At 44.4% G+C, this 19,322-nt stretch overlaps 1 protein-coding gene across 3 annotated transcripts in view; it reads right to left on the bottom strand.

Moving 5' to 3' along the window:
• The window catches only part of ACSM3 (acyl-CoA synthetase medium chain family member 3), a 599,327-nt gene that overhangs the window by 263,644 nt on the left and 316,361 nt on the right, over positions 1-19,322 (bottom strand). For all 3 annotated transcript variants that reach the window (XM_086940799.1, XM_086940798.1, XM_086940800.1), the window contains exon 5: positions 13,687-13,830. In XM_086940799.1, coding sequence (XP_086796925.1) covers positions 13,687-13,830 — 144 coding nt within the window. The remainder of the gene's footprint in view (positions 1-13,686; positions 13,831-19,322) is intronic.

Below are 19,322 nucleotides of genomic sequence, written 5' to 3'. Positions count from 1 at the left end.
TCAAGGGGGGTGAAGGTGCGGCAGCAGGTTGTGTGGGTTGGTCTCCGGGTTGGTTGTCGAAGCTGTTGTGGATGTCTGCGATTTTGTTGTGGAAGAACGAGGCTAGGGGGTCGCAAAGGGATTGAGAGGGAGTGATGTCGTTGGAGTTGGCTGAGGGGTTGGGAAATTCTTTGACGATGTTGAATAATTCCTTGCTGTTGTGGGCGTTGTTGTCTAGTCGGTCTTTAAGTGCAGCTTTCTTGGCAGTCCGGATCAGTTGCTGGTGTGTGCGGGTGGCGTTTTTTTTCTCGAGGGAGCGACAGAGTTTCTTGGATTTCTTAAGATCATCGTTGAACCAGGGAGCGTTTTTGCTGCCTAGTTTGATTTGACGTTTTTTCAAAGGTGCTAGGTTGTCGGCGCTGTTGGTTAGCCATTGATTGAGGTTAATGGCTGCTTGGTTGGGGTTCGAGGAGTGGGCAGGGGGGTTTTGAAGAAGCGATGAGGAGATCTGTCCGATGGTGATTTTGTTCCAGTTTCTTCGCAGAGTAGGTTGAGGGAGGTTGTGGGTTGTGGCCTTTTTGTAGACAAAGTGAACGCAGCTGTGGTCTGTCCAATGGAGGACTGTGGTGTGGCTGAAGGAGATATGTTTGCTGGAGGTGAAGATGGGGTCGAGTGTGTGACCTGCGTAGTGGGTGGGGGTGTTAACAAGTTGTTTGAGTCCTAGGTTGGCGAGATTGTCCAGAAGGGTGGTGGCGTTGCTGTCGTTGATTTTTTCCAGCTGAAAATTGAGGTCTCCCAATAGGATGTAGTCCTCGGAGGGGAGGGCGTGTGGGGTGATGAAGTCAGTGATGTCTTCACTGAATTGAGCACGGGGTCCAGGTGGCCTGTAGAGGAGGGTGCCTCTGAGTGTGGTCTTGGGGTCTGTGTGGATCTGGAAATTAAGGTGTTCTGCGCTAGCGAGGTTGACGTCTGAGCTGGTTGAGATACGGATGGAATTCTTATGGACGGTGGCGATGCCTCCTCCCGTTTGCTTGGTGCGGTCCTTACGGATGATCTTATAGCCTTCGGGGATGGCAATGGCGATGTCTGGGGCTGAGGAGGCGTTCATCCATGTTTCTGTTAGGAAGGCGACGTCCGGAGAGATGGTGTCTAGTAGATTCCAAAGGTCGATGGCGTGCCTGTGGACCGAGCGGGTGTTGAGCAGGATGCATTTTAGGTGGTTGGTGTCGGGTCTCTGTTTGGTGTTCGTGGATGAGGAGATGGTCTTGGTGCTGTCATACTTGCAGGAGTTGCATGTGAAGGATCCATGTTGATTTTTCGATAGCATTTAGGGTCTGCAAGTTGTCTAGTTGCTTCTGAAATGTACTCATTTGTTTCCCAAATTACAATTGATCCGCCTTTATCGGCTTGTTTGACGATAATACTTTCATTTTGTTTGATAGATTGCAACGCATGTTTTTGTTCCTGAGACAGATTAGGTTTGGTAAATCCATTTCTCTTCTTTTCTTGAGCAGCCAAAGCTGTAAGGATGGTTTTCTCGAAATAAATCACCTCTTTAGGTATTTTATGTGCCGGCGGGCAGAAACTTGATTTTCTCTTAAAACCAGTTGTTTCGAATTGAGGTAATGTTTCTTTATCAGCAAAGAATGTGATCAATCGAATTTTTCGGCAAAACTCGATGAATTCCAATTTTAGCCGAACAAAGTCCGTGAATTTAGACGGTACGAAAGATAGTCCCTTTTCTAGGACACTGATTTCTGCTGGGGTGAGGGCTTTTTTTGAAAGGTTGTAGATTGAAGATTTCTCATATGATACTAGTTCTTGTAATTTTGCCTCCTCGTTGACATCTCCCATGGTTGTTGGAATCGTGTTTTGCCGCGGGGCTTTTGCTGGCCTTGTCCTAAAAAAGGTTGTTGTTGTTGATTTTGATTATTGGGTTGGTAGTTCGATTGATATTGTTGTTGATAATTTCTTTGGTACCCGCCTCTTTGATTGTACTGGGGACGGGAGGTTCCTTGATCTGAATCGCTCCCTCCTGAAGATGAGGTATCAGAAAAGGTAAGATATTTAGTCTGTGATCTACCTTGGTTTTCTGATAGAAAACGCCTAGCCTCAGGTCTAGTATAGAACTCTTGTTGGCGGTAAGGATAGGCTTTCTCGAAAGTAAAATTCCGTTTATCTCTTTCGAAGTTGCTGTCTTTTTGTTGAACAGTATAGTCCTTAAATTCAAGTATTTCGTTTTCAACTCTTTCCAGTAAGATCTTTGAATCCTGGATCAAGGGGTTTAATTTAATTTCAGCCTCTAGTTTCTCTATTTCTTCTAGTTGGATTTTTGATAGACGTTGAGCTGTTTCTATATTTAAGACCATAAGGTCTCGACTACATTTAGTCTCTATATAACTGAAGCCTTTTTTGTAAATACTATCCTCAGTGAATATAACCGGTATATTCTTCACTATCAGTCCAGATGGTATAGTACCTGACCTAAGATGTTGGAGTAAATAGTGGCCATGTAAGTCTGTCCGGATTTGCTTTTTCTTTAAGCGGACAAATTTATCTGATTCGTTATTGATCTGAGCAGAGTTGCTGAGGGTGGCTGAGCCGAACAAGGGAGGGTCGCTCAGGAGTTTTTTAATGTGGTCTTCGCTATATGCGAATGTTTGTTCTTCTGACATTATCTACAGATTAAATTGTGTGATGAAACCACTCTTAATGATCCTTTCACACTATAAGCTCTCATACATCCATACAATAGACAAAAATTATATAAAGTACAGTGATAGACAAACAGAAGGAAAATGTATATCAATACAATACAAGGGTGGATAGTTTCCACAGCCCACCAAAGGTGGATTCAACTTGATTCGAAACAGAGACTACCTTCAGTGTCTCCAAAAGACCTCGCGAGCCGGCGCCCGCTAAATCAGCCAAGTAACAACACGGGTCTGGCGTAAAGCACAGTAAGGCTGCGCCAATCAGATAATGAACAAAACGAGTTGCCAGTACTGTGCAACAATTTTCTAAGCAATAGATAAATGAGCGAGCAATTGCTCATTCCCAAATGACCACTCTTTCAGTCAAAATTCTAGTAGAAAATTAATTATACTTTTATTTTTATTTTGAAAATTAGAATTATTTTTGAATTTTTGAATTTTCTTATTTTCAACAATAAGCATCAAACATTTTTGAACATTACGGAGGAGTGGAGCATATTCATGGACAGGAAAAGTGGTTGTGGGGGTGAATTACACAAACATTTGACAATTCTAGACAACATAAATGTACACAAGACAATGAGTGAACACAAATCTATCACAGGGGAAATGGTGGTAGTTGGTGGTGTAGTTTTTTTCAAAGAGGTTTGTAAGAACTGAATTGTTAGTTTTCAACAGAAGGTTAAACCCTCGTCCTATTTACAATCACAGGAATAATCTAGTGCATTTAATGAACAAAATACATCGGAGAAATAACAAAGACCATCTAAAGCTTCAATAATTCTTGATTTGCAGTTATTATGCAATGATTGGTCTAAACACTCAAAAGTGACACCACAGTCAACTAACAACTTGGTCGACGTGTTTCGAATCCTTGTGTAATCAAAGGATTCTCTTCAGGGGAATGCTATTAGGTAATAAAGGGTACCAAACCTAAGCCTGGTCAGGTAAAATCTGTGTTGTGTATTCCGCACCTGTATGAGATATGGTTGGGTACACCTTACAGATGGAGTTTCACTGTAAAAGTTAACACTGTGTTTTTGTCTAGCTTCAGCCTCTCTAGCTCCTTCCGTGGCTTCTAACATGTCATAAGTGATGTAATATAGAAGGATACAAGCAGCACATGGCGAGAGCTCGAGGTACTTTAGGGCAGGAGTTTTAGTTACTTCATGTAACTAACTTCTGAATTTCAGTAGTTCTGTTAGTTTAAAACGTTTAGTTTTAACTGGCATTTGCACCTTAACCTTGGTGATTTGCAGTGAATTTCTAAGGTTTTCTAACCTACAGTAAGATATTATTACCACACCTATCTATAACATCACTTTAGCATTTGTTTTTTTGCAGTGAATTTATGAGTTTTTTTCCTAACAAAGTAAAAATGTAAAGGCTGTCATTTTAAGTAAGGCAGACTTACTGGTTTTCTCAAAGGGTAAGAGCATCAGAATATAAAAGCCTGGCCTATTGGCTTGAGCAAAGGATCAGCACATCAACCTATAAAGCAGACCTATTGGCTTTGTCGAGAAATCACCACAATAAGTTATCAATACCTATAATACAATGTCTTTCTATGTACATATACAGCAATGATAAATAATAATTACTCTTAAAAATAAAGCATTTTTACTTTTTTTAAAACATATGGCCACTAAATGTAGCTAAAGGACCGACCACAAGGGGTCCCTGCACTCCAGCCGATGAGCATACAGCTCCAACCTTGAGTGCTTTAAAAAATAAAATGGTAAGCTCTCCTGTGGTCATGTAGTTAATGACCAGGTAGAAGGTCAAGCATTCAGTGACCAAGGAGACTTACTGCAACTTCTTTTTAATTTCCCTGGGGGATGTTGCACTCTCTTCAAAACAATGTTTTGTTGTGCCCCTGCCCTTTCTTTTTTGTGTGAAAATATTTTTATTGCGTAAATGACAGACCATATACCGTTACACAAATTATTTCACATTACAAATCATATACATCATCACGTTAGTCAATAGGTTCAAACAGGATATATCTTTACGTTTCTCGCTCTCCATCCCTGTTCCTTCGTAATTCTAGTTCTACCACCGGGGACACACATATTTCTCCTCTGTACATGTTCCATTTGGCCCACTTCCTTTCCCATTTCTTCAGACACCCACGTGCAATAAACACTTCTTTTTCAGCAATCATGCATTTATCCAATTCCCTCATCCATACTGCTACTCCTGGTGGCCTGGCACCTCCCAATCCCCTAGCAATTTCTCTTTTAAAGTGCGTGAAGCCCAGCGTTGTAAACTGCTGTTCCGATGCTGTAAGAGCCGTAGCCTCCCATATGTTCAGCAGGCTCAGTCGTGGCGTCAGAAGATTGGCTTATCTAGGGCAGATCTCAGATGTGTCACTATCCTATCCTATTGGTTCTGCCCCAACGGGCATTCCCAGATCATATGATAGAAGCTAGCTGATTGTCTGCACCCCTTGAAGCATAGATCGTCCGGCCTCGACCCAATCTTTGCTAGTGTAATCCCAGTCAAGTATGAACGGTGCAGGATACGGAGCTGTATGAGGCGGTACCTAAGTGTAATGGCAGCCTCTCTAGGAGACATCAGCGCTTGCCTCCAGTCCTCCTCTTCTATAGCCCCTAAGTCTCTTTCCCATTTCTTCTTGAGCTGTACAAAGGAGTCTGGCATGTGATTGCTAAGCTTCCTATATGTGAGGGAGATCACCTTAGTGTGCAATTGTCCATCTAGTAGGAGATCCTCTAGGGGAGAGTACTCTGGTATATCTGCACAATCAGGAAACGCCGCCATCAATGCGTGTCTGATTTGCAAATATCGAAAGGCTTCACTAGGTGCCAGTTGATACGTTTTCTGTAGCTCTTCAAACCGCAAGATCCTACCTTTCTTAATCAGATCTCCTACCACCGAGATACCAATCATGTCCCATTTGTCAAATCTAGAATGATGACAGAGCATACCCAGTTTTTGTGCAGACCATAGCGGCGTCATAGTAGTGAGTCTGTTTGTTCAGCCCAGTCGGGAGATAGCCAGCCTCCAAATCTGCAGCGTATACTGGGTGGGGCCTACAAACTGCTTTCTCCGAGTCGTTGAGTACAGTGCCCCGAGATAGCCTGCTCTGTCCATCTGAAATCTGTCTAGGGCACACGCCAGATCATCAGGTAAGGTATATTTCCATCTGTTCACCGTGACCAATTGCGAGGCCCAATAGTATAGCCGAATATCCGTCAAAGCTATACCCCCATCATACCATCCCTTTGTTAATTTTTGAATCTCAATTCTGGGAGCCCCCCATCCCATAGTAGTGTACGCACTTCCCCCTCCACTGCGCTAAAGAAGGCATCAGGAACTCTATTCGGACAATTCTGGAGAACATATAGGAAACGTGGGAGAGCAAGCATTTTAAAGAGGGCAGCCCAGCCAACCAGGGACAAGGGCAGGGATCTCCAATGCTGGACATCCGCTCGCAGCCACGTAAGCAAGGGTGCCAGATTGCTTCTGTAAAAAAGAGCCAAATTCGGCGTGACAAAGATCCCCAGGTACTTAAAACCGTCCGCCGCGACCATCAGTGTGCAGTCGTTTGGGAGACGTGGGGTCTGTCCGTGAAGCATGTACAATACCGATTTGCTCCAATTGATAGCATAGCCAGAATACTTGCCAAAGTTAGTAAAAATGTCTACAACCACCCGAATTGATCTATGTGGATATGCCAGATATAACACTACATCATCCGCATACAGTGATATACTGTCTTCATAGTCAGGGGTCCATCTCAGACCTCTTGTCATCACGTCTTTCCTTATCCATGTCGCTAGGGGTTTCAACATTAATGCAAATAGCAGCGGTGACAGGGGGCACCCCTGCCTCGTACCTCTGCGAAGAGAAAACTGTCTGGACGTAATTGTTCACTCTAACCTGTCCGGATATGTCGGTGTAAAGCAATCGCACCCATCTCACAAATTTCGGGCCCAGTCCAGCTCTTGCTAATACCTCAAACATATAGGACCATTCGATCGAGTCAAAGGCCATAGAGGCATCTAAGGATAATATAGCAGCATTGTCTTTTCAATATTCCTTCTGGGCCAACATGTTATGCAGGCGACTAATATTAAGGGCCGTATTTCTTCCTTGCATAAAACCGGATTGGTCAGGATGCACTAGGGAGGATATCACCGTCCCCAGCCATGTGGCAAGGACCTTTGCCAAAACTTTCGCCTCCACGTTGATTAATGAGATCGGCCTATAGGAACGACAGTCTTCCACCGGTTTGCCCGTTTTGTGGATGACGACAATACTTGCCAGCCGCTGGTCTGGGGGCAAGGCACCATTTTCCCAGCTCTCCTGATACATGGTTCGCAGGTGTGGGACCACGTGAGTAGCCATTGCTTTAAGAAATTCCACCGGGGTACCGTTAGGCCCCATAGCCTTTCCCGGTTTTATTCGGTCAATGGCTGTTCGAATTTCCTCATCGGAGATATCAGCCTCTAGGGATTCCCTATCTTCAGCGGACAGAGCAGGCAACACACACTCCTCCAAAAGCTGTCGCGATTCCTCAGAGTATACTTCCTCGAAATGGTCAGCAAATGCCTCTGCTATGCCACCAGGGCAAGATACGATGTCTCCGCTGGACGTCCGTATTCTAGGTACCCACCTCGCACTCTGCTCTTTCCTTTCCAGCCAGGCCAATGTTTTACCCGCCCTGTCCCCCAACTTGTATAGTCTGTGATGAGCAGCTGTCTGCGTCGCTATCATATGTTCTCGGGCTTTTAATTTGTATTCATCTCTTTTGAGTGTTGTGGCATGCAGTAACTCCTTCAAGGGGTGAAGTGTGCACCCTGCCCCTACTTCCCTGAGCTCATTTTCCAGCTGTGTCAGTATCTCCCGCGAGAGAGCATATCCTTTCAAAAGTACTTTGTAAGCTTCCCAGATCGTTTGCGCCGAGTCTACGGATCCTACATTTTCTTCAAAAAAGTAACCAGTCTGCACACTTAGCTCCTCTCTTATATCAGGGATCTTGAATAACCATGGGTTAATGAAAATAGTACGGCTCTGCTGCCTGGCACCGTGTGTGAAATCTATTCCTACAGGGGAGTGATCCGATAGGCCTCTGGGATATGTCTCGGGTCGTCTAAAATTACCCACTGAGGCTGCATACGTTAAGTAATAGTCAATCCGGGAGAGACTGCCATGTACACTGGAGAAATAGGTATAGCCTATAGGGTCATCTCGCAACTCCCGTCCAATATCTAATAGCCCCAAAGCCGTGGTGAAGTGTGACATAAGTTCATTTAGCCGCATATTTTGTCTTACAGGATGCCTATCCGTTAAGTTGTTCATCGTCATGTTGTAGTCTCCCCACGTTATTAAGGTCCCATCCGGAAGATCTGTGAGCACCCGGCTCAGTTCAGCTAAGGCCACCCTACCCAACGCTGGTGGTAGATAGACTGATACAATATTTAGGGCTCTTCCCTCCCATTGAGCCTCAACCACTGCAAACCTACCAGCTGCGTCTGTCCATGTATTAAGAACAATCAGGGGAACATTTTTCCTAACCAGGATACACGTGCCACTAGAGCCAGTAGTATGATCTGCATGCACCAGAAGCCTATATCCCCACCTATTTAGGGCCTGACTCTTATTGCCAACCAGATGAGTTTCCTGCAAAAGAACTAAATCCGGGGACTGACGTTTTAAATATTGTTGAACTATCCTCCACTTAATTTTATCTCCTAGCCCATTAACATTCCAAGTTAGGGTTGAGAGCACAGATTCACGGTCAGCTACCATTGGCTTCTGATACAAACAGCACAATGGAGGTCGGAAATAAGGTCAACAACATCATTAGCTTGATACATATAACAGATTCAGCACCATCTATTAGTCTGTCATCGAAACAGAAACGCAAATAAAAAGGCCAATATATCTTTTTCTGGTTACAGTAAAGTCTGTTCTCTCGTTTCACAGCATAAAACCATACAATTAGCACAATAATGTGGCAACAACAACAACCCCCGTCCCAACCCCGTTCCACCCCCCTTCAATTCAGCTACCCCCCACCCTGCTACCCTGCCTGTGGATTTAGAAGTACCCACCCTCAGACATGGCAGAGTGCCTCTCACCCCATCAAACATGCAAGAAATGCAGAGGATACCACCTTCCCATGGCTACCATAAACTTACCATTTATAACTACCACCGACCTTGCCATAGTTAGATTTGTGCAACATCATATCACATCAGTCCATTCAGTAGATACTTCATGTCATTCACCCCCAGGGGCTCATTAAGCAGTTGTATTACTAAGTCCACAGATCACCACTTCCTCCCCCCGACCCTTTACTTGTTCATTGTGCCCCGAGGAAGATGTCTCAGACCAGCATATGGGCGAGTTAGTCCTGTTCTTCCAGCCTGCTAGACTCCTTAGTCATCTCCGTGGTCATTGCATCCAAATCATCGTCTTTTTGCACTCCCGGTTTGCCAGGTCGGTTCCTTCGCCAATGTTCCACTGTAGTCCAACACTCCATCCAGTCCCAGACTGCCTGCGGTGAATCGAAGAACCATGATTTCTTGGATTCCACAAGCAGCAGCGCTGGAAAGAACATTTTAATATTTCACTTCTCGGTCTCTCAGCTGCCGCTTCACTGCTTGGAAACTCCGTCTCTGCGCCTGGACTTTGGCCGTAAAATCTGGAAAGAATGTCACTTCGTAATGATCAATCTTTAATGGTGGAGCCGATCTGGATGCCTGCAATATTATGTCTCTGTCCCAATAGTTAAATACTCTGGCGATCAACGGCCTAGGGGGGGAGCACCTACTTTAGGCCGACATCCTGGTACTCTATGAGCTCGTTCAATAGAGAAGTAGATAGATAACGCCTTCGGCTTCAGATGTTGTGTGATTAATTCCTCAACATATAAGTCTGCAGCTGGCCTCTCTGTCCGCTCCAGAACACCTAGTATTCGAATGTTGTTACGGCGGGCCCTACCTTCATAATCGTCCAGCTGCTGCGCCATTCTATCTTGTTTTTTCTGCAACTCGAGCATCTGACTCTGCAATTTCGAGGTGTCTGTCTGTAGAGCATTCGTTACAATCTTCAACTCCTTCACCTTCTCATCCATTTTTCTAAAATCAGCTCTAAGTAGCTAGACCTCAACCGTGACTGAGTCCACTGATGTGCGTATTCCCCCAATTGCCGCCATAACATTGTGTAGAGTCGGCTCTGTTGCTTGCGGTTGACCCGCTCCCGGACCCTCCTTATCCGATCTAGGTGACTCGCCTTTTTCTCCTCCTTTAGCCCAAGCAAATTTGGCTAACTGTTTCTGGGCGTTGATCCTCGTTCCTTTACCTCCGGTCGCCATTGCTGGAGGGGCCTCAAACCTCTCCCAGTCGACAAGGCCGCCCGCGTGGGCGTATGCGTCCAAGTTCTCTATCCCTCCACGTGTGGCTCAAGCGCCCCGCTCTCTTACTCCAACACCTGCTTATTAATATGGGTATTGACTACCTGGGACTCCTAGCTCTCCTCAGGTTTCCTACAAAGCATGATGACGTCTTTTCAATGCTCCTCGCCGCCTTGCTTTTTTTGTCGCTCTTCTGATTTATCATTCCAGTGACCTATTCCGACAGAACTATGCAGGCACCAGCACTCCCTTCAGCCGTCCACCAACAGATCGAGAAGTTCCACAAGAAGGGGTGTGGGGGGGGCAAGCGCTGCAACTGCACCACAGTTTACCACTGCTCTGTCTCCGGACTCTCCAGCCTCTTTCCCAGCACCTTCTGCTCCACAGGTCCGGCTGAGGGGGGGGAGCTCACCTCAGCAGGCCGTGCCGCCTGTATCTGCTTCTCTCCCTTTCCACAGAGGCGCCCTGTATATTGTTGCTTCAACTCAGGGGGTGTGACGCGAAGGAATTGGCTCCAGTGATTGACTAGGCCCAAAGCCGGGGGCTCAATTACGGCAGTATCCTGCCACGAGAAGTGAGACGCGGCCCCGCCCGCCTTCATTGACTCCTCAATCTCCAGCCCCCTTCGTCCGATGATCCGCCTCTCTGACCGGAGAAGGGGGGGGGGGGGTCGGAGCTCGTACCACAGGACTGTCCCCTTCCTCCGCCGTCCGTCCCCCGGTCTCTCTCACGATTTGCGGGTAGGCCCAGAAGCCGGGGCCTCGATTAGTGCAGGCCCCGGCATCTCAGTCCACTCAGCGCCGCTCCCGAGGGGTTGGGGCCACACGGCACACAGCGCCTCCATCACCGCCCCCCCACCCCACCCTCCTTACTCAGGTGTCCGCACCGGGTCTCTGCTGCTCTCCAAGGGGCTCTACAGGAGGAAGAAGTTGGGCTTTGCTGTCAGACGGTCCGGACAGGCGCCGCCATGATGTATCTGCCGCTGCTCAGACCAAGGCTCACCCCGCGACACTGACCCCTTCGGGGGCTTCCTGGGGCTTATTTCGTCGCGGGGGTACTAGGACAATGCCCCCAGCTTTTCACCCTGCATACTTGGTTCTGGTCAGTGGTAGAGCAGCTAATATGTAATGACGGTGAAAAAGAATGGGGGAATGTGCATTATGCAATAGAACATCGGTATGTGGAAAGAGGCGCATACGAGAAGGAGTAATTTGGAGGGGAGATAAGGGGAGATAGAATGATGGCGTGGAAGGTTTTAGGACACATGGGAAGAATAAAAAGGTGGAAAGGCATGGAAGGGAGTAGAGGTATTCAGGGTAATGTGTAGCAGTAGGCTACGTTCATTAGCGGGAAAACGTTAGTTTACGAAACAGCTTTGTTTTGATATTTGTGTTATTAGTACTTGAGATGTAGTGTCACTGAATGAAACATAGAGTTAATCATGTATTTTGCATTGTAGATAACCCCTGACGAAGGGCCAAACAAAAAGGCCCGAAATGCATTGGGTATATGAATTTTATGGACATGAACAAAACTTACAAGTGCTATCGTGGCGCAGAAGAAGGCTTGGATTAGCATTTCTGCCTCATTTAGAATACAGCTAAATTGTAAGCGTTCCCTCTTGTGACAGAGCGAAAAGATGTAAAAGTAAGAAGAATGAAACAAAATGTGGATTATTGTGATTAAAATAAAGAAGAAGAAAACAAAAGACTTATTGTGTGGCATATTCTGTGATGCCTAGAACATTATAGCTGTGCACCCGGCGAGGAGTGGAATCACTCCTTCTTTCAGTGCGATTCATTTAAACAACGTGGCAGGGCTGTCCGCGTTTTCCAGGGAGTTGCACGCGACAGAAGATAACAAAAATGATTAAAACAACAAAATTGGAAACAAAGAAGGTGTGCACCGTGATACTCATCCAGTGCAGAGCAGCTAATACGCCATGGAAGGGCAAGAGCTCTTTCAGGCGGCAGCATCTCTCTCGGCTGCTATCCACGCCCCCGCCCCTGCCCTTTTTAAGGGCACCATAAAGATGTACATTTATATGAAAATAGCCCTATGGGGGCTCATTGCCCGGAGCAGTGAACATGAAATAAACAGCTGTTGTCGCCATTTCTTTTTCAAGTCTGTGTTTCACTTTAAAAATGTTAATTTATTTTTGTAGGTGCCCTGGTCACACCTGGGGCACCCAAAAATTAATCCATAAGTTGTGGCAAGGGGTGGGGGTTGAGTCAAGGCCCCTGCAGCCCCATCAGATCCCCGCTCAGCAGTGAGCAGGCCATTTTCTTTTTGTTTTAAGGGTGCCCAATCCCACCTAGGGCATCCAACAATAGGAAATAGTTGGAGGCCACTGGGGCCCCACGACACATGCTTTCTTCAGGCTCCTAGGGATGGGGTCTCTAGGGCAGTTGAATGGCTCAGAGAGGGAGGCGCCAGATACCCGCTCACAATTAAAAATACATCAGCCATGGGGGCTGGGGTCCCAGGATCATTGAAAAGGCTTGGGAAAGGGACCTGCCTGCCCCTCCCCATAAAAATGTACTTGGGGTACCCAGGGTCTTTAAATGGCTTGAGATGGGGCTGCATGACCCCCCCTCCCCATACAATTACCTATGCATCAACCTCCCTAGCCAACCCTAGGGGGCTTTTATTTGAAAAAAGCAGAATCCGGACCTTTTTACTTTTCCTTCCAATTTTACTGCCGATCCTTCATCGATCCGTGGTACCGCTGAACAAGATCAGGAGAGCCTTACCCTGCCTCTCTATATATATTTTGTCAGGACAGGAGACGGAGTCCCTGAATCCTAAAATCTTTGTTGATGTTATGTCAGCAAATCAGATCATATCTTTGGATACGTCCGATCCGTGGATCCTCCTTAGCGTGAAATATACATCAATTTTGAACCTTAATAAAAAAAAAACAATGAACGGATTTACTCCAAATCACAAAAAAGCAAGTTTTGTGGATCAAGATCTGGCTTTCTGTCAAATCTGGTGTAATTCCAGCTCTTTTTGTGGTATCGCTGCTCAATTTTTCTATGGAAAATTGCATGGGGAAAGCGTGTTTGAGGACCCCCCTCCCCTTTTTCATGAACAATGGATCTCCACAAAACTTTCCAGGAAACAGCTTAGGAGCATGAGACTTTTTTTAATTTATAGTTATGCATAAAAAATAATATACACTATGACAGTGAAAATAAATGTGGCTCAATAACTTTTTTTGAGCAACTGCCTTAATAAACACTCATTCACACATTTATTACTACAGTACAAAGGTAAAATTCAAGTGTATTACCATTGTCAAAACTGACATAAGAAAACACTTTTTACTGCCTCACAAATTGCATGTAAGAATTACATTACACAGGGAACAACTCTCCTAACAGTCACAAGTTCTCTTCAATGTGATTTTACCATACTGCTCAAATTTAACTCCTTGCATCTTAGTTTTGGTGGAGATAAATTCAACCAACATCATAATCCAGCCCTTAGTTGTATTGATTCAATGATGCAAAAAAAATGTGTTAAATCCAGATAGGGCAGGAAATAGTACTGACTGTTTAATCACAAGATCATCAATGCAATGTCAACTAAAGTCATGTTGCTTACCTTCCAGTGACAGTATGTCCAATGGCATAGCTGCAATGAGTATGTTGAGCCATTTTTGGCAAGCCAGTTGTCCCACTTGTAAAGAAGATGGTCATCGGATCCTCACTTTTTGTCTTGACGCAGATGTGGTCCTCATGTGCAGCTCTGCAAAAATGAAGCAGGATAAAACAACTAAAAAAAGTTTTTCTTTATATTACATTGAACATCTGTGCACTTTCCGTCCTGGATATTTGGAATTAGTTGAGCTTCAATTATTTGAAAAATATTATCGCTCCAAAATTGGCTGGACTTAGTAATGATAGGGGAATCTATAAATTACCTGGGTTTCATGAAAGAAATGGGAAAGAAGTATCTCTAAGCACCTAGCCTAAATTAAATGCATCCCTAGATGTATTGCAAATGTGTATATAAATATATATTCAGTATATTCTTTGTAAAGGGATATTGTAATTGTTACAGGCATAAAAATTGTGACAATAGGATTGTTGCCTTAAATGAAATTGATCAATTGGCCAAGGGTTCTAGCCATACATCAGTCAATGGACAAAGGTTTAAAAGGAATTGAATCTTGGCATATTTGCAGTTCAAATCGGACATCTTATTTGCTTGCTCATTCTGCATCCCACATATTGATTTAGCCTCCAACTTCTCCACATCCTTGCATTGAATCTAAAGAAACCTTCTCCTTGAAATGCTATGGAAGTAGAGTACAATATATGCCTCTGTCTCAAGACTGGACCAGTATTTGAGTGTTTAAGCAGTTGTTCATTAACGGGATCTGGCTGCATGTTGATGTGGAAAGCCAAGTTTCAATATGGCTACCATGGGAGACAAGCAATTTCCTAGCTGCTATGCCATTTTATATTCCAGTCGGGCAGCCTCTATTTATTCCTAGATTGTTTGAGACCCTTTACCAAATGAAACATTCCTAATAGTAGTCCTTGAGGCACATGCAAATTTATCGGAGTTAATAGCACATACACATGTTGGGGCCCATTCACAAGCTGCATTTTGTAGTACTTTAGTAGTACTACAATAGTACTGCTGAAGCACTACAAAATGCTATTCACAAACCGACAAGTGCATCTCCATTTATACTATCTTTTTTATGGGGAGATCCTCACACATGTAAGTTTACTACTTTGTAGTAAATGTGAGATGGACCGGAAACAGGGACTTGATAAAGGAGCATACTTACTACTAAATGGGAGGGGTTTATGGACTAGTAAGGGAAGGGGGGTTTAGGAAGAGTTAAGGAGAGGTATGCACCAACCAACAAAAGATCAAGCACACTGCTATTCACAAACTGCACTTCTAAAATTACTACTGCCAAAAAGGGACTCCAAACAGTAGTAAATTATTCCAGCTCAAAGCTGGAGTAAGTCCAGCACCACATATAATCAACAACTAGTACCAAATCCCCCTCCCATAGAAAACAACCGACGTAGAGACTAAAAATAAAACCCGATTGTTAGATTAACATATTTAACCCCTTCCATGCGGCCGCGATTCTGCGCCTGTGCGGCAGAATCGCGAGTGGGCGGGTTTATGACGGCCCCCAGCCGTTATCAGCACACGAGCACCGTAGTGCATGACGGCTGGGGGGCGTCATCAGCATGTAAGGGGTTAAATAGTTAAGATAATTAAATAGATAAATATGTTAAACAATATATGAAAATAAGACATATTTATTATTTATAAATTAGGGTAACTGTATTCTTATTAAAATATATGAAATTACTTTTAATTAATCCGTTCTACATATTACTTTTAATAATTATTTATGCATAATAAAAAGTAGTTTCTTTTTACTTTAGGTGATATTTAGTTTTTAATTTAAACTGTAGAAAAACTTTAGATGGAAATGTTTTAATTATACATTTCAGGAAAATATTTTTGATTGAATTTACTATATTTAAATTAATTACAGATTTAATTAAAAATAAAGTTCTTAGTACAGTAGCGTTTTTAAAAAAAATGAGAAGAATAACAAGTTAAGCTGCCCCCAGACCTACGCAATATCAAGTGCTTAATGCTTGGGAGCATGTTGCTCACGCTAAAGATAGGGAAAAATATCAGGCTAAAGCCAAGAGAGCAGTGAGTGGTTATGTTGACGCTAAGTGGGATGCAGACCAACAAAAGTACCAAACAGAAATAATTGAAGGAACTAGGTTCTACCACCGTATTGACAAATGAGGAACCCCAGAAAAAGACAAATGGAGAGGAAAAGAATGATGATGCAGAGGGTTCGGGTGATGATAGTGATTTTAGTGAGTACTTTTTGGATGTGCTGTTGGGATCTCGTTCAGCACCTTATAATGTTGCCCTGTCTGACAGTTCGAGTTGCGCTGTTAAGGGTGGAAACCCTGAACGTGCAACAGCCCTTATGAATCCAAATCAAATTGCCATAGAAGAAATTTCAGAGATTCGTGCCCCTAAGAGTCCCCGGTCCCAAATGCTCCAGAAGTGATAAGTGTTCCTTTCACTATAGGTCCTGCAGTTCTATATATCATCTGGAGTCATCTAGGGGAATGTCACACTCTTTGACAGTGCCTACTGACGTGAATACTCCCAAAAAAGTCCCTGAACCCCTGACCTGGGGAGTGAAGGGAAGAATTCCTTTAGTACTGATTAAGGTTGTGTCGCTTCTAATTCTTCTGTGTCCTCAACATTCAATAAGTCCGGACTAAAGCCTGCCCTGATACCTCAGAATTCTCCCATGTCCATTTCATATTCACTACAGCATGTATTCAGACATAGCCAAAGAGTAGAAATAATGTTTAACACCCCCAGGTCCCTAAATGGTACCAGTTCACAGGAAGTGGAAGATTTGGTCTGATTCTTTTATGGACCTCCTGGAGGATGTGAAATTTCGGACATCCAGCTCAGAGAGAAAGAACAACCCGTGGATGTGGTCAGGTTAAGGCTGCAATTAGGCAAATTGTTTAAAGGAAATCTAGATTTTTCCCACATACACACTTACCAATAGAATTAACTTGTGTATAAGTGTAAGGACATTACACGGCGTGCAGCTAAAGTCTATGACAAGCTTTCGTAATTATCCGGAGTAGATGACAAGATTAAGTCCTTACAGAGCAACTATCACATGTGTTTTTATGATGAAGCCATTACGGGTATAAGAGTCTCAGGAATGAAACTGCAAATCAGAGAACTGATCAGCAGTATACAGAAGTGGAGTGAGTTCGACAAGTGGGAAGGCAGATGGGTCAAAAAGAAAGAGCAGAAGAAATCAACTGTAGTATATACCATAGGGAGTAAGGGAAAACTGCTCCCTATTTCCCCAGATGAAGAGGGAACACAATGAGGGAGGTGCCAGGTGGAGGATATGTGCATGTGCCTTGGAGTAGAAGTGACCATGCCTCATTTATAAATGATTTCCCAAAGTTAGGAGAGAATTCTGTTCAGTGGTGCGCTCAGGTTGAAAGGTTTGTAAAATCTTGTCGGTGTTTTAGGTTGATTTGAATACTTTTTTCGACATTGTGGTACAGAGTGGTGTAAAAGTATCAGTATTTTTTGGGAGTTTTTTTGGTGACATCCTCAGACTTATCAACACGCTAAAAGAAATTCAACGCTGGCTATCCCAAAATCACCTTTAACTCAATCAAAACAAAACGGAGATCCTCCTCTTCTCCAACAAAGAAGAGAACCCACAAATTGCAGAATGGCTTAAAGCTTTGGACACTAAAAGGTAATCTCACCCTGGCCAAATCCGTAAAATCCTTAGGAATCACCCTTGACCCCAAACTGGACATGACCAACCACATCAAGAACTCTGCAAAGACGGTCTTCCTCAACCTTAAGCTTCTATACAAAATCAAACCATTCATCCCTGCTAAAGACCTCAAACAAGCCACACAATCGCTGGTGTTATCCAGGCTTGTTTATGGCAACGCAACCCTAACCGGCGCCACAAAATCCAACCTGGCTCCCCTCAAAACAACCCTCAACGCCGCAGCCAGAATGGTCACTGGAACCAGAAAGTATGACCACATCTCACCAGCTCTTAGAGATCTTAAATAGCTCCCAGTTGAACAGCGAGCCAATTTCTCAACGGCATACCTCACGCACAAAGCCCTCCACACTGGAAAACCGGACTATCTAACAGCCAAACTCAAAAGAGCTGGGCAGACGAGAAACTTCTCATCCCCTTGAGAACTAGCAAACACAAAACAGCTGCAAGATCATTTGCTGGAACAGCCCCCAAAATCTGGAACTCCATCCTGCAGACATCAGAGCTATCCCTTCTTTCACTAAATTCAAAAAACACCTTAAAACCCTCCTGCTGAACCGCGCCCTCCCGAATGGATAGCCATGCTATCCCTGTCACTGGTGCTCTCCGAGTTTACACTGCTCACTTCACTCTCAAACCGCCTCAGGACTAACTGCACACTTTAATAATGACGCCTTTCGGTCTACTGAAGGACTGGACTATTTCTAAGGCCCAGCGGTGCCAGGGGACAACACCTGAAACCTTCGTGGGTTACCTGTTCCGGCGTACTAATCACAGAGACACGGGACACTTCCTTCGGCGTCAAAGATCAGCGTTTATTTACTGCAGGGATACAGAGATCGCAAGAAGTACAACCACGTGTAGGTTCTGAGAGTCTGCTTCGAATTGCAAAAGTGGATCGCTCCTTTTATACACAATTTCGTCATTGCACAACATAGTGAACAAAAGGTTACAACTCAGTTCCCAAAGTAAACTTCAAAAGGGTCACATTCATGTTTTCAGGAGCCCGGAACATAATTACAGTAACATCGCCGGTTCCCAACTGTAAAAGCACGTTATCTCAGCATTAAGCACATTCCACTCTAGTCGTAAATGAGTTAAGTGAAGAGACAGAAACAGGTGCAAGAGAGACAAAGACAGACAACAGATTGATAAGAGTGTAGGGGGCAATATCGGAAGCGTGGTCGCAGGATCAAAGGATTCGTGCCTAAACACATGCACGGCTGAAACAATAGACCAACACAGCAAGATGAGCCTCGAGCGGAGCCATCTGCCTTTCCCGTATCATCCCCCTCGTCATAAAGACACACTCAAAGGAACTTGCATCTTCCGCAAGGGCTTGGGAATCCCAGGGTCACGAAGCGAACACTGTCCGTTCGCCGGCTACGTGAGGGCAAGTAACAAAATGGATGCCGTATCTAAAATGGAACCCGTGGGTGCAGATGAAGAAACCCACGAATAAGACGAACGCTGCAAAGTAGAGTAGCGAAAACGCGTACACCCACTATACTCGTCGTTTGCGGTTCATAGATACCAAACTCGTCCATATTTGAACAAGCCCAAAACGTCATTACGATTCTCACGGAACCTCAGACGCTCCTTTTGCCCTCATGTAGGCAAGCACTAGTCGATATCAGAATCTATTTCGATATTCATCAGATCGGTCAGTTGTTGCTGGAACATTATTCTATCCATCAATGTCTCTTTGGTAACAGATGGCCGTCTTATACACGTTGTAGCACAGAGGCCACATAAGGCAGGACCACACTGTACGCAAAGACAACACGTGAACAGAAACGTCACAACAACCCCTACGATCATCAGAATCTTCCAACCCCAAGTCAACATCAGACCCCAAAACCATCCAAGAAGCGTCCAATCACCT

Source organism: Lissotriton vulgaris, chromosome 10 (assembly GCF_964263255.1).
Source record: "Lissotriton vulgaris chromosome 10, aLisVul1.2, whole genome shotgun sequence".
Lineage (NCBI taxonomy): Eukaryota > Metazoa > Chordata > Amphibia > Caudata > Salamandridae > Lissotriton > Lissotriton vulgaris.
The sequence above is the reverse complement of the archived record's forward strand: the minus strand, read 5'-3'. Positions and strand labels throughout refer to the sequence as shown.